General features: G+C 38.8%; 1 protein-coding gene across 1 annotated transcript; it reads left to right on the top strand.

Annotated features, from left to right (window-relative positions):
• Positions 1-181: 181 nt before the first annotated feature.
• Positions 182-26,099, top strand: LOC122658587 (protein transport protein SEC23-like). Its single transcript, XM_043853607.1, has 12 exons — positions 182-956; positions 1,061-1,234; positions 6,411-6,572; positions 9,677-9,819; positions 10,438-10,513; positions 10,661-10,833; positions 10,958-11,039; positions 11,429-11,506; positions 11,935-12,096; positions 12,179-12,442; positions 24,475-24,579; positions 25,512-26,099. The coding sequence occupies exons 1-12, from the start codon at positions 210-212 to the stop codon at positions 25,656-25,658; spliced, it is 2,313 nt and encodes a 770-aa protein (XP_043709542.1). The 5' UTR covers positions 182-209; the 3' UTR covers positions 25,659-26,099.

Here is a 26,099-nt window from a genome sequence, read left to right on the forward strand (position 1 = left end):
CTCCTCGTCTTCTCCGGTCAAGGGGTCGCCTATTCTTCCCTTCTCTGTCTCTGTCTGTCTCTCTGTCTCTCTCTCTCTCTCTCATCCATCTGTGTCCGAGAGAGAAAAGAATTTTGAAAAAAAAAACCCCAATTCGATTCGATTTTCTCCATAGCGAATCGAAGAAGAAACAGAGAAGATAAAAGAGGAAGGAAGAAGAAGAGGAAGAGATGTCGGAGATGGCGGTATTTGATCCCGAGGGTGTCGACGGCGTCCGTATGACGTGGGGTGTATGGCCACGAACGAAGGTAGAAGCGAGCAAATGTGTGATCCCAATTGCAGCGACGATCTCTCCGATCCGGCCACATCCTGACATCCCAACCCTCCCTTACCTCCCTCTTCGCTGCAAGACATGTACCGGCATCGTCAACCCATACTGTCGCGTCGACTTCACTGCCAAAATTTGGATCTGCCCCTTCTGCTTCCAACGCAACCATTTCCCTCCCCACTACTCCATGATCTCGGAAACCAACGTCCCCGCCGAGCTCTACCCGCAATACACCACTGTCGAACACGCCTTCACCGCCCCGGAATCTCACGGGGCACCACCACCTCAGCCTCCCGTGTTCCTCTTAGTTCTCGACACCTCCGTAATTGAGGAGGAGCTGGGGTATGCCAAATCTGCTCTCAAGCAGGCTATAGGGTTATTGCCAGATAATGCCCTTGTTGGGTTCATCTCCTTTGGTACGCAGGTTCAGGTTCACGAGCTTGGCTTCTCGGATCTGACCAAGGTGTACGTCTTCCGTGGCACCAAGGATATTTCTAAGGATCAGGTCTTGGATCAATTGGGACTCAATGCTTCTGTGCATAGACCAGCAACTGGGTATCCCAAGGGGGCTCATCAAGGGTTGATCAATTCGGCGCTTGTTAATCGGTTTTTGCTACCTGCTTCCGAATGCGAATACACCCTCAATTCGGTGAGCCTAGCTATCCGGTTCAATTGGTTTTATTGTAATTGGGTTTTTGTTTGAAAAATTCAGAGATTGTAGATTTTGATTTGGAATTTAATGAAAAATTTCAGCTACTTGATGAATTACAAACGGATCAATGGCCAGTTCAACCTGGCAATCGGGCATTGCGGTGCACAGGTGTTGCTCTAAGTGTTGCAGCAGGTCTTCTTGGGGCTTGCTTGCCTGGTACTGGTGCACGGATTATAGCTTTAGTGGGTGGCCCATGCACGGAAGGCCCTGGCACCGTAGGACTTATTCTTATCACTATCTGTTTTTGTCTTTCTACATTGTTAATCTCCTTGTTTTTTTGCTGCTCATGCTTCTGGAAATGCTTAGTCTCATTGTTTTCCTTGTGGTGTTAGCAACATCATCAATTTTAGGCTTTTGTTTGATTATGAACCAATAGTGGAGTGCTGGGTTTTAGGAATTGGTATCCATACAGGATCGGTCTCGGTCGATACCGGTCCGGAACGCCCCATATTGGTCCAGATCAGACATATTTACCCCTGGTTTTCATTTAAAAATAATTTTTTTTACCCTTTTTTCCGATCCACTGATATGGGATTGCCCCAGAATTGATATCACCCTCCACCGATTATGATCCGATCCGGAAGATTCGTCCGATCCGCTACTGCTCCCTAGAACCGTGCCGCAAAGATTGATTTTCAACCCCATAGGTCATTGCACATCTATACTTCTATTTTACTAATGCTATGACTACCATTTCTATTGTTTAATAGAGTGCTATGAGCAGGCTACAAGTTTTCTTGGCTTCGTCATTCAGTTTGAATAGCAAGGCTTTCTGCGTAAATTACCTGTAAATGTTTTGTCTGCAATAGCCTCATAACTGTTAAAATTGGTATTGGTAAAATGAAAAATTAGTCAATAATGCATGTAAACTTAACTTCAGAGAGATAAGTCGGATATAATTTGATTTATTACCTGATATGCTTATTTTTTGGACTTGCTAGAGATAACCAAGAAATAAATTGGCTGATTTTGTGGTTTTCTTGCTAGAAGTTGAGTTAGGAGGAATGACCTCTTTCCCTTCTTTATTTCACTATTTTCTGATGCAAAAACTCATTCATATTTTGTCAATTGGACCCATTACAATCTTGATGCCTGGTTTGTCCAATTATGGGAAAATTCTAAAGAATATTTAAGAACATTGTCTTTACATTTTTCTGTTGATAATAATTCTCTCAATTACAAGCTTGGAAAAAGTCAGGGTGTGGAACAAGATTCATGCGTTTGGAAACTGGACATTTGAAGGTGTATTTCCTTAAATCATACTACAAATCTCCACATATTAAGTATTGGTAAAGCAGATTACTCTAGAATTCGAGTTTTTGTCTGGATCTATAGCTCTTGAAAACTTACTAACAGCTAATTTTCTTATTTCAAGATAGCCAAGGATCTCTCTTTTCTATTCCTTCGCCTGTTTGGAGTAGATTGAATATTCCCTTGGGAGGCAAAGAACATAGTTAACCACATTTCACTTTGACTATTTCTGGCTGCATTACATGGGTGATGGGAAATTGCCTCATTTATTGTATGGTGGTCAATATGATGTGAATGGAATAGACAAATATCTTTAGGGGAATCCATATAAATCTCAAGATCATGAGGGGATTCTGCCCATTATGATAGATGGTGCTAGTTTGAATAACTCTGTGAACTTGACCAGGGAAGCATTAAGGAATGATTTCATGTCCATACCCTAGGAGAGAGAATCTCTTTATACTTTTTTGCATACTAGCAAATGTGTATGTTCAAATGCACTTTTGGTCATATGTTTGGGTTGGTGTGAGAGGGAGGGAGAATAGTTTAAATATATGTATTGTAAAAGCCTTGAAGTTGAGACCTTGGTTAATTTTCTTACTTCAGTTCATTGGAATCTTTATTTTTTTTTGGCTTCTATAGTTTTCTATTGCATTTTGTAAGTGTAAACAATAAAGAAAAGAGAAGAAAGAAGAAGAGAAGAAAGAAGAAGAGAAGAGGAGAAGAAGAATGAGAATCAGGTAGATTTGGAGTATCTCACATAACATGTGAGCTCCACATTTATTCACTATATATAATGGCTTAAGAGACACAATAGGAAATAAGAAAACTGAAAAATACCTAAACTACCCCTGAAAATACCGAGACATAAAATAGTCCATACTAACACTATCCCTCAAGTTGGAGCATAGATATTAATCATGCTCATCTTGTTACAAATATAATTCACTCTAGCACTCCCCAAAGACTTTGTAAATAAATCTGCAAGTTGTTCTCGTGTACGAACATGACTAGGAGAGATGAGTCCCTATAGCAGCTTCTCTCGAACAAAGTGACAAACTACTTCAATGTGTTTCGTTCTTTCATGAAACACAGGATTTGAAGCAATATGAACAGCAGCTTGATTATCACACCATAATTGCATGGGAGAATCATCCCTAAATCCAAGCTCAGTCAGCAGCTGTTTCACCCACATCAACTCATAAGTAACGTGTGCCATGGCTCAATACTCTGATTCTGCACTCGATCTAGCCACGACAGTCTGTTCTTGCTCTTCCATGACACAAGATTTTCACCAACAAAAGTACAGTAACCAATAGTTGGTCTCCTATGAATGGGAGATCCAACCCAATCAGCATTCGAGAAACCTTCAACACGCCCATGTCCATGATCAGAGTAAAGTAATCCACCTCCAGGAGCCTTCTTGAGGTACCTCAAGATACATATAACAACATCCCAATGAGATGTACGAGTAGCATATAGAAACTGACTCACAACACTGATAGGAAAGGCAATGTGAGATCGAGTCACAGTCAAAATAGTTTAGTTTCCCAACAAGTCTCCCATACTTCTCAGGATCATTAAGAACATCACCAACATCAGCTGTAAGCTTTAAATTAGGATCCATAGGAGTATCTAGAGGTTTGGATCCTAACAATCCTATCTCTGAAAGAAGATCAAGAACATAATTTTGCTGTGAAAGCGAAACTCCTTCCGTAGATTGAGCTACTTCCACACCTAGAAAGTATTTCAATCTTCCCAAGTCTTTATTTTGAACTGTTGTAAATGCATCTTTAACTTCTCGATTCCTTAAGAGTCATCTCCTGTAATGACAATATCATCCACATATACAATAAGAAATATTCTTCCTGCATCAGAATGCCGGAAAAATACAAAAAGGTCACTACTACAACGTGTCAATCCAAATTCCAAAACAAGTTCAGTAAACCGAGCAAACCAAGCTCAGGGTGACTGTTTCAGCCCGTACAAAGACTTCTTGAGCTTACACACCATCTCATACTCCCCATGAGCAACAAACCAGGAGGTTGTTCCATATAAACCTCCTCATGGAGATCTCCATGCAACACTAATCTGAGCACTTGGTTCGTTGGACAAGTATGACCAATTTTGGAAATCCAAACTCAGATGGAAGCGGTATAACCCAGGTTTTTGGTCCAACAAGGATTGGAAGTAGTCAAGTTATCATATTTTGAACTCTTTCAGTTTAGAGTGGGATTAGGAGATATGGTTTGGATTGTAAGTTAGTTTCTGTCTTAGTTTCTAATTAGAAGTCTTGTTATCTTCCTTTATATATTTGCATGTACACAATATTAAAAAAAGAATGGAATAGACAAGAATTAGGTTTGCTTTGAGTGAGTGTGTGAGATAGTGAGCTTCCTCCTTTCCCCGTACGACTCTGAGACCCTATCTCAGACTTCTCTCTCTTCTTTCATAACCGGTGTCTACACCATTCCCTGCATGCGATTGTAGCTTTCTTTTTCTTTCTCATTAACCAATTTGTTCTTATTTTTTTTCTCTTATTACTTGTGTTTTCCATACTCTCGGGTCCACCTATGTTCTGGGCAGAACCTGCGGCCCCCTGATTGGATTGAGCTCCATCAATACAGTTCCTTTCAGCCTGAGATTTGGATAGAAGGAATCCCCCCCCCCCCAAGGTGATCATGGCCCTATAGTTTCGTCCTGTAAATCCTTCCTGTCGTGAGTTCCATCATCATTTTTAGACCTGGTTCTAGATTACCACCAGGTCCTGTTTTCAGCAACTTCCTATTAATCTTCAAGTTGCTGAATCCAAAGAATGTTTGTTGGATTGATAGGGCTGTGGGTTAGCGACCTAAGACTGAAATATGGTGTTTGATTGGTGCTGAATTGAGAGAGTTCCATTTCCTTTGCCTGAAATTAGATCTGTTCTACCATAACCAAACTGCCATCATGAGAAAAAAGCTGAATACAGGTAAGACCAGGGTTTGTGTTGATTATTCAAACCCCGCCTTTCATAGTTATTTCTGTTTGACCCCACCTTTATATTAAATTCCAGAATTGTCCTATCCTGATTTGTCCGCTATTCGGTTTACTTACTCTTACAGGCCTGGACTGTTCTAGAAATTACAGATTGTTATTATGGGCCCATAGCGACCTAAGACTAGGGTTTTGGAACCCGGGGTTGCGTTAGCGTATGTTCTCGCTTTGTGCTAATGAAAAAGGCGATTTTAATTGGTGCAGTAATTTATTGCTAATTCTAGTATAACCATGTATTTAAGTATCGCACCATATCGTTTCGTATTGGCTGATACGAATTGGTATCGCAGGGTATTGATATGATACAATGAGATACGTCTCTCTTTTTTTTTTTGAAAAAAAAAATGGTATCGATTAGTATCGCATTGTACCGGCCGATATGGTGCGATATGATACGATCGATATGTACCGATATGCTCGATATGATTGATTCAGGGGTTGAAATTTTTTTTTTAAGTATCGGTACGTATCATATTGTATCGGCTGATATGGCACGATACATTGCGATACGCACATTAAAAGGCATATGTGACTTTAGAATTGTGATTCCAGAAACCAGAAAGCATTAATAGCACCTGGATGGACAAGTTGTCATCAAAACTTCAATTTTGTGACATCTTCTTTCAAAGTTTCATGTTTGGGGCTTTGATTCCTTGCTGAAAAACAAATCAAACCCAGGAAACAAATTGCACTTTGGTTGAATCAAGGAAACAAACTGCAATATTACTTATTTATATTGTTTTTGCTCCAAAGTGTATTTCTATGTGTATCTTGACCATTTCCATGCATATCTATAGCGTGCGATACATATCTCCGATACAATACGATACGATACGATACGATATGTCTCTTAAAGTCACTCCACCGATACGGTACACGATACCGATACTTTAAACCTTGAGTATAACTATACAGGAAAAGCTGCTGATGATTGCACTTTACGTGCTAAGTATGGTCCTTATATATCACACAACAATGTAAGGGAAATATAGAAATTGATGCTTATTGCTTGTTTTATGTTTGCTTTGCTTCAGAATTTTGTGAGTTCATGTTTATTTACTTATTTGAGATATTCTGGAAATTGATGCAATCAGTAATTTACAGATTGTGTCAAAAGATCTGTCAGAGCCAGCACGTTCGCATAAAGATCTCGACAAGGATGCGGCACCACATTTCCATAAAGCTGTGAAATTTTATGACAATCTTGCCAAGCAGCTTGTTAGCCAGGGACATGTCTTGGATCTTTTTGCTTCCGCACTTGATCAGGTTTGGATAGGTTTCTTCTTTAATTTGAGTTCTTATTTCTTGTCAGCTTTAATTAGGGGCTGTATGCATACTTTTCCAGAGGTTTTCTATGTGTACTATCCATTTTTTGATGCATTTAACTTACAAAAAAGTTTACTTCATCTTATTATTGCATATAGTTAAGGGTTAGGGTTTTAAGGTCTTTATTTGTAGCACTCGTGTTCCTTTCTGCCTTTTTTCCCCCCTTCTTTCCTGGTGAATTTATTGGGGGGGGGGGTTGGTTAAAAAAAACACAATGTAATGAAAGAGGCCCTGTGAAGTTGCCTCTGCTCCATTAGTGAGAGCCATGCAAGTTGGACGGTTATAAGAAACAATGAGCTCCTGGATTTTTCTATTTCACATTGTATTTTTGTAAGAGAATATAGATGAAGAAAACCAGAACCGAGAATGGAGGAAGAAGAGAGAAAGAGAAGAAGGTGAGGAAGAGGAGAGAACTGTTCAACTTATCAGTCTCCCTCATAATGCTTGTATTTATAATCTCAAATTACAATAGAAAGGGGAACTCCTAATCATGATAGGATTCCAAGTTACAATAGGAAAAGAATTAGAACTAACAACTCAAACTGAAACTAAGACTAACAACTCACAGTAGAATTAGGACTTGACATAATTAGAAACTAGGACTCCAACTAGGACTAGGAAAATAGAAGATACACATATCAACTAAATCACTGTTTACGTAAACAGTGTCACATGAACAGTACTTCGACACTCCCCCTCAAGCTGGATTATACAAATAAGTAAAGAAAGAAGATCCAACTTGAACTAAAAGGAAAAAAAAAGAACTCCATAATAATGCAAACACTCCCCCTCAAGTTGGCGCATACAAGGTATCAATGCCCAACTTGAACAAAATGAGAAGAAACTAAGTTGTAGTAGAATCCAGCTTGAAAGATGAATGTAGCTCCCAAATAAACCTTCGAAAACTTGAAATAATTGATCTTCAAAACCTGGACAGACATGATCAGTAAACCGGGACTAGAATTTCTTCCAAAAAAAAGGCGGCTTTTAACGATCTTCAATAGCTAACCAGTGATGAATCTCAGATTGTCATAATGACATAAAATCTTGAAATTAAATAACTAGAGCAGCAAGTAGCGGAAACGAGCTGAATTAGGCAGCGGAAAAACACTGTATCAACCCAACTGAAAGTCCTCAAATAGGCTACAACTAAATATCTTCAATATTCTTCAATACTTCAATCTCCCCCTTACGGCAAACTTAACCCAAAAACGAAGGATACCCAATGGCAATGGTGGAGAAAACTGATCTTCTATGTTTTGCACCAATGTTCCTGCAAGTTTTGTGTTCTGCAATGTCTGCAGATGCATTGTACATAATCCCCCCTCACGTGTAGTAGTACACGTGGACAAATAACGGAGATTATGTCAGAGATAGTGCAAAAGTATAAACTTCCAGAATTCTCCAAAGGTGCTATGGGTATGAAAAAAGGATGGAATGGAAAAATTGTAATTTACCAGAAGTTTCCAAAGGTGTTATGGGAAATACCAAAGGTATGGGATATGAAGGGAATTAGAATTATTGAAAGAGAAAGGTGTTGGAAAAAAAATTGGCATGGCTGTAATTGGATGGAAATCCACTTTTAAATACAATCCAAGTCAAAGGGCAAACTGGTAATAAACCAGAATTTTCAAGGGTCAATTGGGTAGTCAAATAGGAGAATGTATTAAAAAGGTAATGGCAGTTCCGTAAATAACCAGAATTTTGCAAGGGTCCCTTGGTAAATAAGAAAGTAATGGGTCATGTAGGGAATTAGATTTATAAATGGGGGACAGACTTGGAAGGGAAAATAAGTAAAGACTATGAAGTAATTGAAGGCAAAAGTAAGGGCAAAAGTGGGGGCAATAATGGGATTCAGAAAACATAATAATAAAGACACCACGTCTGTGGTTGTCTTCAACCTTCAGAACCTGAGACAGTAAAGTGAACAGAGAAGCAGCACCGTGGGGAAGAAAAGGGGCATGATGTTGTTTTCTCTCTTCGATCAGCAAACATAGATAATCACACCAGATTTGAAACCCAGATTCAAAATCAGATCCAAAGGAGCAGCAGATATCAACATCTTACTATAGCAACGCAGAAGAATCACCACCACTCCAAGAATCAGCTTACTGTTTGTGGATTCTAAGAGAAATAAATCAATTCAAACAAATCTCCAGCATCTGGTTTGAAACCAAGAGCAGCAGTGACACTGGTTAGCTGAGTTTCGATCAAACAATTTTCATTGATCAATTCCCAACAAATTTCAGGCAGAATTTGAGCAGAAAATTAGCACTTCAATAGCAACCAGAAAACCAGCAAATCGATTTCAAGTCTTCAACCCATGAGCAATAAATCAGCAAATAAATTAGCAGCGGAATCGATTCAGGTATTGATCAATCGATAACAATATCAGCAATAATCGAGAGCAAAGAAGGGATCCCAGTCTCCTTCGATAACTGCATCACAGAGCACAAACCAAATAGCGGCAGAAAATAAAGCTTGCGCTGTCGGAAGAATAGAACCCACGGGAGGGGTTTCAGCTGCAGTAAATTTTTTCTTCTTCTTCTTCATAGCTCTGATACCATGTAAGAGAATATCGATAAAGAAAACCAGAACCGAGAATGGAGGAAGAAGAGAGAAAGAGAAGAAGATGAGGAAGAGGAGAGAACTGTTCAACTTATCAGTCTCCCTCATAATGCTTGTATTTATAATCTCAAATTACAATAGAAAGGGGAACTCCTAATCATGATAGGATTCCAAGTTACAATAGGAAAAGAATTAGAACTAACAACTCAAACTGAAACTAAGACTAACAACTCACAGTAGAATTAGGACTTGACATAATTAGAAACTAGGACTCCAACTAGGACTAGGAAAATAGAAGATACACATATCAACTAAATCACTGTTTACGTAAACAGTGTCACATGAACAGTACTTCAACAATTTTTCATGAGCAATCATTTCTGAAAAGGAAGATTAATTTCACTTAGTAATCATATCTTTAACTGAATACTTGATACAAATTTATGCTTTGCCCTTAATAATACCATAATTTTCAGGTTGGGGTTGCAGAGATGAAAGGAGTCATTGAAAGGACTGGTGGCCTTGTTGTTCTGGCCGAAAGTTTTGGTCATTCTGTGTTTAAAGACTCTTTCAGACGGGTGTTTGAGGATGGTGAACAGTCTCTTGGCCTTTGCTTCAAGTGAGTTGTCTTGCATTTTTTTTTGCTTGAACCTTGTATAACATGATGCCGTTGTGTATGCACCTCCATTTGATGTAAACTGTGCAAGTTGATTGACATAATTGGTAATACTGAATGTAGTTTGTCATGAACATGTTCATCATTTGACAGCAGGAAGTCCCAGTATCTCTCAGTGACCTTTCATGCTTGTCTTCATATTTAAAAGGGTTTTTTTTTTGGGGTGCTGTGGAACTAGCTAATGAGTATGCTTGGATCTGTCACTCTCCCTCTGTCTTTTTTTGTTTGGTGGGGGGGGGGGGGGGGAAGGTTGTGCTAGGGTGCGTTGGGTTTGCTTATCTCCGTGTTTACAAAATTTACATATTTGGGTGCATGGTTCTTTCAGCAGTTTATTACCTGTGAGGCAAAGGCAACTTGATTCTGATGTATAAGAATGTACTTGGGCATAATTTTAAAATTTATGTTTTGGAATAAAATCCAATATTTAGTTGCACCACTAATGCTATATTTATTAATTTGGTTGAGCCCGCTGAGATGAGCGAATACTTTGTTTGATGGGCATTATTTTGACTTTAATGTAGTTTTTCATGATTTTTCTCATTCTATAGTTCTTTATTACAGTGCGACTCTTGAGATCAACTGTTCGAAGGAGATCAAAATTCAGGGAATCATTGGACCATGTTCCTCTTTGGAGAAGGTCTTTTCATTACATCAGATGTCAAATTTTTGTGAATTTTGCATGCCAGCCAAGTTATTCTTAAGCAATCTTCTACCCAAGCTGTTAATTTTATGGCATGGGATTTTATAATAACTATAAATTGTAATTATATTTCAAATATTGCAGAAAGGACCTTCTTGTGCAGATACAGTTATTGGGCAAGGGAACACAACAGCATGGAAGATGTGTGGCCTTGATAAGAGGACTTGCTTGACAGTCTTCTTTGACATTTCACCCAGCGATCGGTCAAATCCGCAGGGAGGTTTAAATCCACAATTGTACATGCAATTTTTAACGAAGTATGCTTCAGCATGTCGTCAAGTGCTTCCTTTCATTTATTAATTTATTTTAGTTAATATTGCAACATTATTCTTTAAGGTGTTGACTGCATTGTAATGGTCTGTTATTATATTTTTACTGTAGTTATCAGAACCCTGAGGGACAAATGAGGCTTCGAGTAACAACTGTTACAAGGAGATGGGTGGACAGTGCTACCAATTCGGAGGTTAGATGCATGAACTTCAGTCATGGTTTTGCTTAGTTTAGTGTATTGAGAGCCTTTTGATTCATTGGGCATGTGAAATCCTTGCCTTGTGCAATGCACATTTTCTAGGCTTCTTTACCGAATCGTTTTTTTGTTCTTACAATGATCCATTGTTGCATTTGTTGATAAACAACATATTTAAATTGAACCATTCAAGAGCTAAGGGCTTGTTATGAGGCAAATGCCACAAAGGCTGTGAGCTTTGGATATAATTTCTTACTGAATTGAGTGTCATCATTGAAAATTCAATTCCCTTTCATGGCTGATTGGCTTCATTTTGACTACTGCCTTAATATTCTCTCTGAATTTAACAACATGGCATATCATTTTTTTAATATTTGCATTTGCAGGAATTGGTGGAAGGATTTGACCAGGAGACTGCTGCTGTTGTAATGGCAAGATTAACTTCATTAAAGATGGAGATGGAGGTATCTTTAATTTTTCATAGACTTTGTTGTTGGGTTTATGGTTAGTTGCACTCATTCTTTTCATCTAATTCAGTGGGTCGTTTATTTTGATGCGTTTTAGTTTAATTTGCTGACATGCCATTCCTCTCAAACATTAGGATAACCATAGTTATTGTGGTATTTGTCATTTTCTTTATGCAAGCTGGAATATGCCGGATATTTATCCTCAAATGTCAATTATTTTTAGCTCAAATTGTTACTTGGAGTGAGACAGATAAAGCCTGTTCTGCCATGTTGAGAGTGAATTTAAGAGCCTTGTCTTCTTTCTTTTTCACCAATTCATCCTATCAGATATCTCTGACTCAATTAACTGACCGATCTTTTCTGATTACGTGTATGTAATTCCATAACTTATTCCATGATGTATTCTTTTACTTTTAAACTTATAGGAAGAGTTTGATGCAACAAGATGGTTGGATCGGTCCCTCATCCGTCTCTGTTCCAGATTTGGTGATTATAGGAAGGATGATCCTGCTTCTTTCACGTTGAACCCTAATTTCTCACTGTTTCCACAGTTCATGTTTAATCTTCGGCGGTCACAGTTCGTTCAGGTAAGCTGTGGAGTTGTATTTATGACTGAAAACCTCATTTTCCCATTTCCTTTTATTCTTATATACGTTACTGGTTTTGCAGGTTTTTAACAATAGCCCAGATGAGACTGCCTACTTCCGCATGTTATTAAACAGGGAGAATATCCTAAACTCTGTGGTCATGATACAACCGTCACTACTTTCATATTCATTTAATTCGCCTCCTGCACCAGCATTGTTGGATGTCGCTTCTATTGCTGCCGACCGTATCCTCTTGCTGGATGCGTATTTCAGTGTTGTTATATTCCATGGAATGACAATAGCTCAGTGGCGTAATGCGGGTTACCAAAATCAGCCAGAACATCAGGTATGCAGTCATGTCCCTCAGCAGAGGTATAAGAATTGGCCAAGGCCTATCCATGTTGGCTACTGCTAGGATTGGCTGATCCTAGCTAACTCGAGGGTCAGCAGAGGATTGGCGGATACTGATTGATATGGATTGGGATTTGTGAGGACAATTCTGATCTTTTATGCTGATCACTTGACCCTTGCTCTCAGTTGGTTAAAATTTGGACCTAGACTTCAGCATATTGAGTGTGAAGTAGTTGTCAAGGCGGCACCCTAAGCATCCAGGCCGAATTTTTTTATTTTTGGGGTGGGGGGTCTAGGCGGTTGTCTCCTTAGTGGTGCCCTTATTTATGCCAAAGATCATTTAAGTTCATTTACTTAAGATATTATTCATAAATAAGCAAATACCCCCTATTTGAATCCAATAAAAATAGTTAAAAAATAAAATTCCAAAAGGATAAAAAGTCACTCTCCAATTCAAGAAAAAAGGGGATTTTCAGCTGTAAGTGAAATGTTCAACTTTTTATTGCTGGGTTTTTTCTCAAATCTAAAAATTCGATAAATTTTAATATGGTAAAACATTGCTAAAAACCAAAAAAGCGGTAAAATATTCATTTGTTGTGATATCTAAAACAATATTTTCATTTAGAGCGATTTTGACAACATTCACACATACCAAATAAGGTTTAATCTAAACATGACTCCTTCAATATAAATCAAATTTAAGCAATTTCAGATTTGTTTGAAAACTGTTTTTGTGCTTTACGCCTTTACCTAATAAAAAAAGTCTCACATAATAATAAAATCATTTGACTAGTCAAACTTCTTAAAGAACAAGAATATTTCTCTAAATAGATAGCAATTTAATTACTTATAGATAAGATCATATTTTCTAAGAACAGTATAAACCAAATGTGAGACTAGGTATATCATGACAATGACCAATTCCAAGAATAGTATAAACCAACTGTATGTTTTGATTGTTTCAGACTTCCAATAGTTTGCTTGTTTAGTTCTGCTGTCTTCTAGTTCTATGTAGATTTTTGATGACTTGATGTGACTTAATGTTGATTTTTGATGACTTGATGTGGCTTAATGTTGATTTTTGATGATATAAGGTACATATTGTAACATATTAAATAATGTTAGAAAAGAAGAGAAATAAAAAATAACACTCGGGCGCATTGGTCGCCTAGGCAACGCCTAGGCGGGTGCCTTGTCACCTAAGCGCTTAGACACCTCTCCACTGCTTTGGGTTGCCTTGCCGCCTTGACAACTATGATTGTGCATCACTCTCACTGGGGTTGGTGGAGATGCGCTCCATATGGCACCAAACTTCAGTGGCTGTTGCCTGTGCATAATGATACACCTCAGAAACTCCCCTCTCTGCTCTTCTATCAAGACGAACTCAAATTGCTGAGAGGCTCACACCTAATTGATGGGGTTTAGGTTTCAGAAACCTTTAACAAACCAGAATCGCAGACAAGAGGGTAACAGCACAAAATCATAGTTATCACGGCATCTAGGCGACCCAAGGCCTCGGAGAGGGTCCAAAATCAAGGCAACACCAACTAGGCGCTTGGACGCCTAGCGACTTCTAGACAACTATGCTCAAAATTGTATGAAACTGATGCAGAATTGAAGTCCTACATCAGTAAGAAGAAGAAGAAGAAGAAGAAGCTGTCCAATTAGTAGTAGTAGTAGTATTAGTTAGTTGCTTAGTAGTAATTTTCCATACTTAGTTTTTATTTTGTGTGTTAAATTGATCAAGTCCAAATTGGTTTGAACCAGTGGTTCAATTTAAGTGGAATTAGAATATTATTTTTTTTGTTTTAGGAATATTTTTAAGTAGTAATTGAACTCCACCCCTCTCCATGAAATTTAGATAGGGTGTGCTATGTAATTAGACTCAGCCTAGGATTCCTACTCCTAGGATGCATAGGGAAAAGGCCTTTGGCCAATATAAATAAGCACCAAATTTGTGGGGGCTCCATTACCTCACAATTTTGATATTTTTGCTCAAAGCTGGTGCTGCAACTTGTTTCTTCTCTAAGGAGACGTCTTGTGTCTGATCAAGGCTGGTGGGACTAGTGTGTGATCCAATTGACACCTTGCGGTGTAAAACTTGGATGGTTCCTTTGAAGCTCTCTTTTCAAGTTCTGATTTTTATTCAAGTTTCGCATTCAAACAAGCTGCTGCCAAGGTTTCTCTGCAACAACAGTGAGTTTTAAGCATCCCCATCCCCTACAATTCTTCTTCTAATCCTCTCACAGCCCAACCCTAAGATCTTCCTTTTTATTTTCAATTTCCCCAACAGCCAAATCCTGTCCAGACTAAACCAGCCAGCCAAACTTCACTCTCTTTGGATTGAATACTCTCCTGCCCCATAGGAGAACACGATCTACACTGCAGCCCCATCCACCCATCCTAAACCCTAGATTCCATCATCTTCCACTTATCAAAGATTCAAAAACCCAATACCCTAAACCTAACCTGCTGCTAATTCATTTCTGCACACTTCTAACCATTAAAACTTAATGTAGCATTCACTGATAGACTCCCCTACATCAACTTGACCTAACCCTACCATCAAACCCTAACCCTAATTTCACAATTTTCACCTATTTTGATCTAGCCAGATTACCCAGTTCATAGCAGATCCTGGTTATTGGTTTCTAGTTGGTCTCCTACCAATCAAGAACTACATTAGAAACTCAGTAAAATCAAACCTGGAAGTCAGATGTAAACAAAACTGAGAATAGATGTTGACTAATTGTAGAATAATATCATACTAAAAGATTAAATTTGATCTGATGGTTGGATTTTGAATTGGACAAGAGTAACAATTAAGCATGTAATCTCAAAACAGAAACAACAGCATCAATATTGGAGAAACTTAATAACAGCCCGTCAGATAATCTGGTCTTGTCTAAGGCTAGCTTAATAGCGATAAACATGTTATCAAAATCCCAGATTAATCTAATGGGCAGATTTTGAGCTTTCATTAAATCCTACCTGAACTAGGATTACTTTAACAGAACTGTAGGACCAGATTTCCCAAAACTTCAATAAGTTTATTAACCAGAATCAGAATTGATTCAAAAAGCAAACTGAAGGGTTTAATAACTAGGATAAGAGAAAAAGAATGCTGCCTGGTCGCGTGGCCCCTGCGCCTAGACACAGGAGTATGCAAAATTACTGTCCCGCCCTAAAAAATGCCATCTATGTTGATGCCTCTGCGCACTCTCTCATTGGGCCCTGTGCTGGTGTAGGGCCCATGCAACCAGGCAGTGATCTCTTGCCTCTAGCATAAATATCACATTAAAATCTTAGTAATTTCTGATGGTTGTAATATAATATATTGGGTGATGGATTCAATTCAAGTTGAATTTTCCTTTTCAACTAGACTCTTTCTTCCCAAAGAGTCCATTTTTCTTGATTTGGAAGATGGGTGTTGCGTTCGGTTCGAAAGGCATGATTTTTTATGGTTGGGCCCCCCTCCCACTAGTCTGGCTAGGGGGCTGTTCGCCTTTTGAATCAAAGTAGAGTAGGTTTGGGCTGCTTTCTCAATCTTTCTCTGATCCTAGCCGTGTAGTGGATCTGGCTTTAGTCGGCTAAAATGAGGTGTGTGACAAACTGAGGCTCTACATGTGCCCGACCGCCAACGAATAATAGGTACCCCCACCGCAGGCTGATTTGGTTTGGTTCTTTCTTTGACTGCTCTGCTCCCCCCCCCCCCCTCCCCCCACAAAAAAAAAAAAAAGAAAAAAAAGAAAAAAAAAGGAGAGACTTGTTCTTGCTTCCCAACTAGGATTCTCTAATATGTTTTATCTTAAACAGATTTCAGGAGATGAACTAGTAATGATATAGATCAATAAATAACCAGCAGGAACTACAGAATCTCTCTCTTAAACCAGACTTTGAATTGAAACAGAGCTGATATAAGCAACTAACATGTGAATTGAAGAGGAAGATGGAATAAGAAGGATGATGTAGATAAGCAGTGCAACAAGCAGTATAGTCATAGGCTTAAGAAGAACCAGGCTGGCCCATACTTAGACCCATGGTTCTTGAACTGGGCCTTTTGGTGCAGGCCAGACCAAGCCCATGGTCTGGGTGTTACTGATTCACTAAAAACCAGAATAGTGGGGGGTTGGATTAGTAGCTTCGATTTGTTAAACCTAGTTACTAATTTGGGTATTTAGTAATTGTTACTTAGCTATTACTTGTATCATTCTATTTTTATAACTCATATCTTTCAATCTAACCGCCGGATTCAATTCTAATTTTGGCAACCCCTTTCATATATGTAAAAGGCCTTGTGACTAGAGTTGCAACCAGCTCTGATCATCTTGTGACTAGGTTGCTGAACTGTGGGCTAGCTTGGTTCTTCTTAAGCCTACGATCTGATCATCTTTTGACTGGCTGTTCTAGATCATTGTATCTATTGGTTTCCTGCTTTGGGTAATTTGATAGCCAGCCATTATTTGGTATCAGAGCTATGGATGAGTCACTACATTGATTGGACGATATCAAGGGTTGCTGAACTCTATTTTAAATTGAAGGATGATTGTGCTGATCTGATTTGCCATCACTATAAAACTCGTGGACGAGTTTTTTGTAAGACGAGGAAAGTTCATGCAGTTCAAAAGAATAAGATGCCCTGCAGCAAACCAGGCGATCAAATTGGACCAAGAATGGACTAATATGTTTAATTTTGAGTGGCCAATGGGTTATTATGGGCTATGGTTTTTTGGGCTTACCATTCTAATGAGCCAATTCTATGAGCCCAAATATTAGGGATTTAAGTCCTATATGGGATTGAGTAGTTTGTTTCTATTTTGTAATGTTCTAGAATAGCTTTTATTTTGAAGAGAGACTTAAGTCATAAGGGATTCTCCCTACATACATAGGGGTTTCCTATTTCTCTTATTTCCATGAAGTTATAAAACTATAGCTCTTTGCTGTGATTTTGTGTGTGATGCATGGCTTGCTCTTGTGAGATGCAATGGCAACCTTGATGGAATGCCAACGTAGTTTGGTGGGAAGCCAAGTAGACTAGTGAGATGCTGGTCGAGTTATAGGTGGGAGGCCTAATCCATATCCCTTTCTTTTCTATCTTCTTCTCCTCCTTTTCCCAAGGTCAGATTCTGTTTTCTCCTTTCATGCGCATACTGTTTACTCTTTTATTTTAATCTTTCTTGTATTATTCTGCCCTCTAATGGTTGACTGAGTTTTCTTCTCAGGTTTGCACCAGATTTTGTGCTGTAGTAGACTCCCAAGACATGCCATCGATATCCCTAATGATTTGCAGTTCACTGCCTTCTTTGATGTCCTGCGACAGCCACATATTTGCTTGGTTTTCAATGTTTCTGCTAGTTTCTGTTTCCTAAACTGCTAATTTGTCTTCCTTGCTTACTAATTCCATTCTTAGTTTCTATTTTATATTCACTTGCTATTCCACGATTTAGTTGTTGTTATCTTGTGGTTACTAAATCTGAAATCCTGTTTTAGTAATTTACCATTTTGGTAATCCCTTGATATATCCAAATTTATCCGTTGGATTAACATCCAACTTTCTTGGACTGTTCATCTCATCATTATAGGTCATTCGATCAGACCTTGGAACCATCGGAACACCCTTGACCAGATTTCTGATATTGCTCTATTGGAGGGTTATTGAGAGACCTGTTGTCCTAGATCTTTGTAGACTATTGGTTCCCAGCTTTGGGTAATTAGATAGCCATAGGGTAACTCCAGCACCCCAAAGTAGGCTCTTTACTCTAATGCTCATGTTGTTGACATGTTAAGACAGATGATTGATCGCATGAGCAATGGCTTGACTCTATATCACCACAAAGTGTTGGACATTTACATCACTCTGCAGCCAACAACACTCATCGATTCTTGAATAGATCGACATAGTTTGACTCCTCCACAAACCATCTTTGAGGAGCATGTGCGATCTTACTTCGATTGAGGCACACGATAGCGACATCAAGATGATACATACAAAGTGAACTTGGAACTTAAGGAGTTCAATGGTTGGCATGATCCACTGTTGTTTTTTGATTGGATGTGCTCCTTAGATGATTACTTTAATTGGTTTGACTTGTCCAAGACTAGAGAAATGAAATTAGTTTGCTTTAAACTCGTGGGGACCTCAAGCTAGTGGTGGCGTAACTATGAGGTGGAGTTGACTTGACGTGGAAGAACGTACTATGTGGGAAGAGATGCGAGAACTTAAAGAAAAATATCTCCCTCAAACCTTCCAATGGAGGCTACATGACAAGCTAAATACACTTCTTTAGGGTTCCCTTTCGGTGAAAGAATGAATGGATAAGTTTGACACTCTAATCTCTCGCACCGGCTTGGACGAGGAAGATGATCAACTCGTTTCTCATTGCAGAATGGGTTTATGGGCCTATGGCCTAATATGTGTGATAAAGTATTGATAATTTACAAGACTGTTATGAAAAGGCCCTCCAAGTGGAAAACATGGTAAAAACCTCAACCCGAAGAATCAATCCTCAATCCAGAGAGGATAGACAGAGTTTGCAAGCCAACAAACCTTGAGGTTCAATTTGTTATCGCCAAGATGATGAGACAGCCATTAATGCAGTGCTTGAGGATGAGTCTTATGATGTTGATATAGATGATTAGGAAAATGAATATATATATAGGTAGGGAGAGGGATAGGTATACTAGCAGTATACCGTATTCTAGCACCCTTTGTGTCTCTGTCTCTCTTCCACCCTTTGAAATGACTCCCTTACCCCTCAAAGGGAGGAAGAGAGAGATAGACATAGGGTGCTAGCATATGGTATACCAGTAGCATACCCAGCCTTGTCCTATATATATATATATATATGGGAGAGGGATAAGCGAACCGCTTGCATGTGGTAAGGTAGCGGGTGGCACCAATGGGGGCGCCGGACGGGGCATCATACAAGAGGGGCAGGATAATCGTTTCAAAGGGGGAAGAGAGAGATAGTCACAGTAGGCATTGGCTTGTGGGATACCGGCGGTATGCCCAAGCTTTTCCCTATGAAAGTAATCATCTAGGGAGCGTTACCCCTGCACGCGAGCGGGGACCAATGGGAGTGCACACGGAGGTGTCAATAGAGTGGGATTTCCGCCTTGCGTACATTTCTGGACAAGTTCCTGGATGACAAGTCTAATGGTTATTTTATTGATAATAGTGAAGATATTGATGATAGTGACGATATGGATGATGACTGACCTTGATACGGAGCTGCTAACTATGATGAATGTGCTAACTATTTATATAATGCCGACAATAGACCGATTTGATATCACCCTTCAATTCGAATTAGCAAAAGCAATATCTTCTTGCATAATATGGATTCCAAACATTCATGATTTGTATGCGAATGAGTCTATATATATATATATGAAGTACATGTTGTGAGTCGTAGTCTAGTCACCGAGTGCAAAGGTGAAGATTAGCATTGGCATTGCATCTTCTACACTTCTATGTCTAGTGGACCACTCAAAGCTCAAGTCATTATGGATTGCGGTAGCTGTGTGAACGTTGTATTGCAAGCTTTTATCATTGAAGGTAAGTTGCAATCGGAGAAGCACCCACAACCTTACAAGGTTTCCCTCTTAAATGGAAACAGTCTTGAGGTCCGTGGTTCTTCAACTGTGGCTTTTGGTTCAGGCCAAACCAAGCCCATGGTCTGGGTGTTACTGGTTAACTAAAAACCTGAATCGTGTGTGGAGGGTTGAATTAGTAGCTTCTATTTGTTAAACCTAGTTACTAACTTGGGTATTTAGTAGTTTTCACTTAGCTAATAGCCTGATCGAGATTGTTAATCCAATCTTCAAGCATTTCGGCTTTATTAGGGCTGCATAAAGGGGAACTTTTTTCACTTTTTAAGCCTCTCTTCAGCATCTCTAGATGATCACCCTCCGTAGCTGCATCCACAGGATTATCTTTGAGAATAGCTTCACGTCGAGTTCTCTCTACTGTCCGATGTTGGTCCTCCTCCTCAGAGATGAAACTCACTGGTGTAACTGCATATCCATCTAGATGCTTACCAAACTCAGTCTTCTCCTGCAGAGAGTTGTTCACCACTATCAACTCATTAGGATCATTCCTTAAGGAATCATTTATTTTGGCTCCATCCTTTCCCTGTGTCTATTGAAGTTGCAGTAGTTTGATTTCCCTCTGATCTGTCCTTATCCTTTCATAACTCCTTTATATCTTCCAATCTAACCACCGGATTCAATTCTAATTTTGGCAACCCCTTTCATGCATCTAAAAGTCCTTGTGACCAGAGTTGCAACTAGATCTGCTCATCCTTAAACCAGTTTGCTGATATTGCTCTTTTGGAGGGATATTGATAGACCTGCTGTTTTAGATCTTTGTAGGCTATTGGTCCCCAGCTTTGGGTAATTAGATAGCCATTAAAAAATATGAACTAGGGAATCACCACCATAGAACTAGGTTAGAATCACCACTAACCAGCTGTTCCACGAAAGAGTTGTCTGCATCACCACAAAACTCCACAAAAGCCATAGCTGTTAAATAGGTAAAAACAAGGGCTATAACCTTCTTCTGCCTTTATGTATATATAAAGAATCCCAGTACATCAATAAGAAAATAAAATAATAATTAAAAAGTGAATAGGAAACCCTCTTGGTCGGCAGTCTTATTTTGGAGAGTCTTAGTTATAACTCTTAAAAGGTAGAGAGTTCCAACTACTTAAGACAAAGGCGTCTCAACTAATTAAAACACTATATATAAGATTGCAGCATTCTAATTAGGTGGGACTCTAGTTCAACTAGGAATAAGGAATTAAATATTTAAAGGTTTGTTTGGTAATGTTCTTTTGTAGTATCTCTGTGTTTTTTTTGTTCCTTAGGAACAATATTAGTCGAGATAGAGTGATGTGTGAGCGACGTATTCCTTTAAAACTTAAAAGGAAAATTTTATAGGACAGTCATACGACCGGCTATGATGTATGTTGCGGAATGGCGGGCAGTTAAGAAGCATCATATAGATAAACTGAGTGTAGCGGAGATGAGGATGTTTAGATTGGATGAATGTCAAAACTCAAAACTGGGAAGGATAAATTAAGGAATGGTCATATTAGAGCTGGTTTGGGAGTAGCTACGAGAAGGTCGTTTGAGGTGGCCCAACCATGTTCAATGGATGCCTTTGGATGCTCCAGTATGGAGGAGTGATTTGATTCAAATTGAAGGAACTAAAAGAGCCAGGAACAGACCTAAAATGACATTAGGAGAAGTAGTGAGGAAAGACATGCATAGCTTAGGCCTTGTATCAAGTATGACCTCGAATAGAGCTGATTGTAGAGGGAAATGATCCATGTACCTGGCTCCATTTAGTTGGGATAAGGCCGAGTAGTAGTAGTTGTTGTAGGAACAATATTAGAACAAAAATGTGTTTGTTAATGTCGGTTCATTTTTTTGTTCTTTTGTAATGAATCGGGCATTTGGAACACAAATTTGGAGAAACACAAACAAATTTAATTGGTGGTAGAGACAAATTAGTTTTTGTATTCCAAAAGCAAATCGAAGAAACACAAATATCATAAAGCCGTTGATGCAGATTTATCACTAAACTTGGTTTTGCTTAGGAATAAGTCTAGGGTTGGGTTATATACATGTTGGGCTTTTGATCCCTAGGGTTTTCTGTGTCATAGGCCACTTTTATGGGCATAAAATATGGGTAATTAGGTTGCATACGAGATTAGTAATTTTAGTTCCATAATTAATTTTATTTTGGTGTTTTTGTTTATAAATTGAACTAGTTCAACCAATGGTTCAATTTAAGTGATTTTAGTAGTTTTCTTTTAAGTGTTTAGTGGGGCTGGATTAGGACTCTGTTTTGAGTCTATTTCAGTTTCCTAGTTAGTTAAGTTACCTAATAGGTTAAGGATTGGGTTAAGCCTTTCCATTTTAGTGTAGGAGTCTAATTTTGAGTATTTTATATATGGTTGTTAGGGGAGCAAGTATTGAACAGAATGTTTATATTAATGAAAAGTTTTTGCTGCTCTTCTTCTCCATTGAAGATTTTTGTCTTGTGTTTGATCAAAGCTGGTGGGATCGTTGTTTGATCCAATTGACACCTTGCGGTGGGAAGCCTGGGTGGTTTGTTGGTGGGATTGGTGTTTGATCCAATCGAAACCTTGCGGTGTGAAGCCCGAGTGGTTCGTTCAAGCTCTCTTTGTTCTTTTGAAGCTCTCCTTCAAGTTCTTTGAAGATCTCCTTTAAGTTCTAGTTAAAGATTCAATTTTTTATTCAAGATTTACAATCAAACAAGCTGCTGCCAAGGAAATTCTGCAACAACAATGAGTTTGAATCATCCCCATCCCCTACAATTCTTCTTCTAATCCTCTCACAGCCCAAACCCTAAGATTCCCCCATTTTGTTTTCAATTTTCCCAATACCTAAATTTTGCCCAGACCAAACCAACCAGCAAAATCCCTCCTTTTTTTGGATCGAACTCCTCTCACCGTAAGGAAAACACAATCCAAGTTGCTCCCTCATCTGACCATCATAAACCCTAAAAATCCATCTTTTCTTCTTTTCGAAAACCTGAAACTCAAACCCTAACCTTGTTGCCCATTCAAGATTAAATACTTAACTCCATCAAAACATCTCAGGGCTTTCACTGATAGACTTCCCTACCTCAACTTGACATAACCCATGCATCAAACCCTAACCCTAACCATATTCTAAACCTAATTTCACCAAAAACCTATTTTTTGACTTAGCCGATTCACCTGTTCATAACAATTCCTGGTTTACTAGCTCCTAATTGGTCTTCTACCAATCTAGGACTACATTGGCCCTCCACACTCAATCCTAAGCCATGATCTCATTTATTGCCGCTGAACTTTCCTATCTCTCCCACCAACCCTTCTGGGAGTCAGACTCCATCTACTTGTCTGTGTCATCTCCTCGCTCACTCTTCTCTACCATCTCTGTTATTTCCCCCTCTCCCCATCTCTCTCGTCTCTCTCATCTCCCCCACCCCAACTGGCCTGCTCCACCCCATCCTGGAGCTCTGCAATACCCCCACCCTGGCCCAAGCAACTTTTCAATTCCCCTGCCCCCGTCAAAAGGCCATCCATGGTAAGAACAAATCAATTTACTATCCTCGTCGATCTGTACTTCCTTCAGAGAAACAAAACCGTTGATTTCAGATCATGGAATCAGAAGAATTAAAGAAGAGTGAAATTGAAAAGAATTGATATTAGGTAGCAGCATAAAGGAAATTATTGATCGAATAATTGCACAGGGGACGAGTTGGTGAGGGATTTTTTGGGTGAATGTTTATTGGTTTTTAGCTTTCGCTGGGATTTTTCTTTAGCTTTTGTTGGGATTTCTGTTTAAAGAGAGAAGTATAGCCATGTTACCCAAACATGTTTCTGTTTCTTTCTTTTACTCAGAAATATTTTTTTCTTAACGTTACCAAACACGTTTCTTTCCTACGGAAGTAAGCCAAAGTAACAGAAATGTAAAAAAAAAAGAAAAAAAAAAAGCCAGCCTCAAATAATTTTCAGAGTAGAAACGTTACCAAACAGACCCTAAATAACCAAACAACTATCCCACTATGGGGAGACAGCTGGTCCAAATCAGGTGCTCACCGAGTTCATAACTGAGTCAAATCAGCTGAGTTACTGAGCTTGCTTATCGAGTTCACACTCTTTTCCTCCTTTGTACTTGGAATACCATTGATCTACATCACTAATCCTCAAAAAGAGGCTGTGCAAGAATTTTCCATTAATGTTACTGGTCCCATGGTATTCCTGTATTTGGCTTTAAGCCCTTTTTCAAGCAGATGTATTCCTTTCCACACACTCTGTTATGCGTGCATACTTCTAGATATTACTGTCAAACTTATTGTTGGGTCTTGGGAGTAATGTCTGACCTATTCAGTTGCTGAACTTTTGAAAGGGAATTGACTCTATACCTTATGGGAAATCTATTTATTTTGAGCATGCATTAGTTTATCTTGATGGTGGTTTTCTAATATCTTTCTCTGCCTTCCTCCAGGCCTTTGCCCAGCTACTGCAAGCTCCCCATGATGATTCCCAAATGATAATTCGAGATCGATTCCCTGTCCCAAGATTAGTGGTTTGTGATCAACATGGCTCCCAGGTCAGTTTTCCATCTTGATTCTTGATTACATTTGAAATAATCACTACTTACTGGGCTGCAAAGGATATCCAAATTCAGCTTGTCTACCTTGAGGAATGTTTGTGGAAAGTCTCTCTTATGCATCATTTCATCACATAGCAAGTCTAACAGTTGAAGGAATTCAGGGTGTTATATTCTGTGTTATTTTTCTGAGTTGATGCAACAATTCCCTTTTTGGTTTGCTTGACAACTGCTGAAATGTCGTAGCAAGTAATAATCAAGACTATTCCTTGTGCACATTTGCATAAGTGCATTCATTAATTTTTGGTTTTTCTTTATTCAAAGTTTGAGAGAGTTGATATTTTTACTTAATGAATTAAACGATCAACTTGTGTTGGAGGGCACTTGAACTGGAAATAGAAAATGTTTGCTATGAAATAAGTGGAAAAAGGAGAATATGAGCATATTTGAGAAAGAAGGGAAAAAAGACATGGTTGACTTCCAAAATTTTTAAGTTTTTCCACATCTGATGGAATTGAAAACTCTAAGCTTTGGCTTCCGATTATTTATTTGTACCTTCATACATTGCACCAAATGCTCCACATAATTTCTACACCAACACATTGGTTCTCTAATATCTTCTGAAGTCTTTGAAGTAAAGGTGTGAAAGAATATTTGCAAGGGAATGTATAAGTCCACTGTATATTATTGGCAGCATTTCTCTGAAATGGTCAAATCTATTCTATAATTTTGGGTTTATTTAATAGGTCGGGATCAAAGTCAACAGCCTTGGAATTATGGATTGTGCATCAAGTTGAAATGTCTTCTAAATCGCCAAAAATGGCAACTAGTGATTCAAATCAGAATTTATGTCATTCCATGCTTTGAATGTTTTGGCTGATGTCATCAAAAAGTTGTTCTGATCTCTAATTCCTAATGGAACCATGCTGCAGGCAAGATTCCTTCTGGCTAGATTGAATCCCTCGGCTACATATAACTCTGCTCATGAGGTTGCTGCTGGTTCAGATGTTATCTTCACAGATGATGTTAGCCTGCAAGTGTTCTTCGAGCATCTACAGAGGCTGGCAGTGCAATCTTGATAGCACAACGGCATCAGAGAAGTGACAGTTTCTCAATGTGGTGGAATTTGGTGAATGTGAGATGTCATTCAAAGCTCCTACAATCCTCTCATTTTCTCGATTTTTTCCTTTCTCTTGTTCTACAAATGAGAGGCCAGGACAACATTGTTGAAAAAAAGGATTGAGCATTTCATTCTTTTGGCCGAGAGATTTTGGCCTCCTTGTGGGAGAATAAGATCAGTGCGAGGTAGGGTTGTCTTATTTTTAAGAGAAGGTGAGGAAAATCTGGGGTAAAGCTAGTACAATCTTTGCTGCCTTCAGCAGCTGGGTCAGTTAGATAGGTTGATGTTAGGTTTGATTGTGTCTTCTTTAATCCTTTCACATTTTGTAAATCAGTCAAGGCAGAAATATACATCTTTTGTGTATCTGGATTTAAGTTTACAAACTTGATGGGATTCTGGT

The sequence above is a fragment of the Telopea speciosissima genome, chromosome 4 (assembly GCF_018873765.1).
Source record: "Telopea speciosissima isolate NSW1024214 ecotype Mountain lineage chromosome 4, Tspe_v1, whole genome shotgun sequence".
NCBI lineage: Eukaryota > Viridiplantae > Streptophyta > Magnoliopsida > Proteales > Proteaceae > Telopea > Telopea speciosissima.

Bases quoted from the DNA above. Each gene is read 5' to 3' on its own strand.
- LOC122658587 (XM_043853607.1), top strand. From the start codon at position 210: ATGTCGGAGATGGCGGTATTTGATCCCGAGGGTGTCGACGGCGTCCGT. The intron at 11,040-11,428 runs GTTAGATGCATG...TTGCATTTGCAG, and splicing joins ACAGTGCTACCAATTCGGAG to GAATTGGTGGAAGGATTTGA. The intron at 24,580-25,511 runs GTCAGTTTTCCA...ACCATGCTGCAG, and splicing joins GTGATCAACATGGCTCCCAG to GCAAGATTCCTTCTGGCTAG.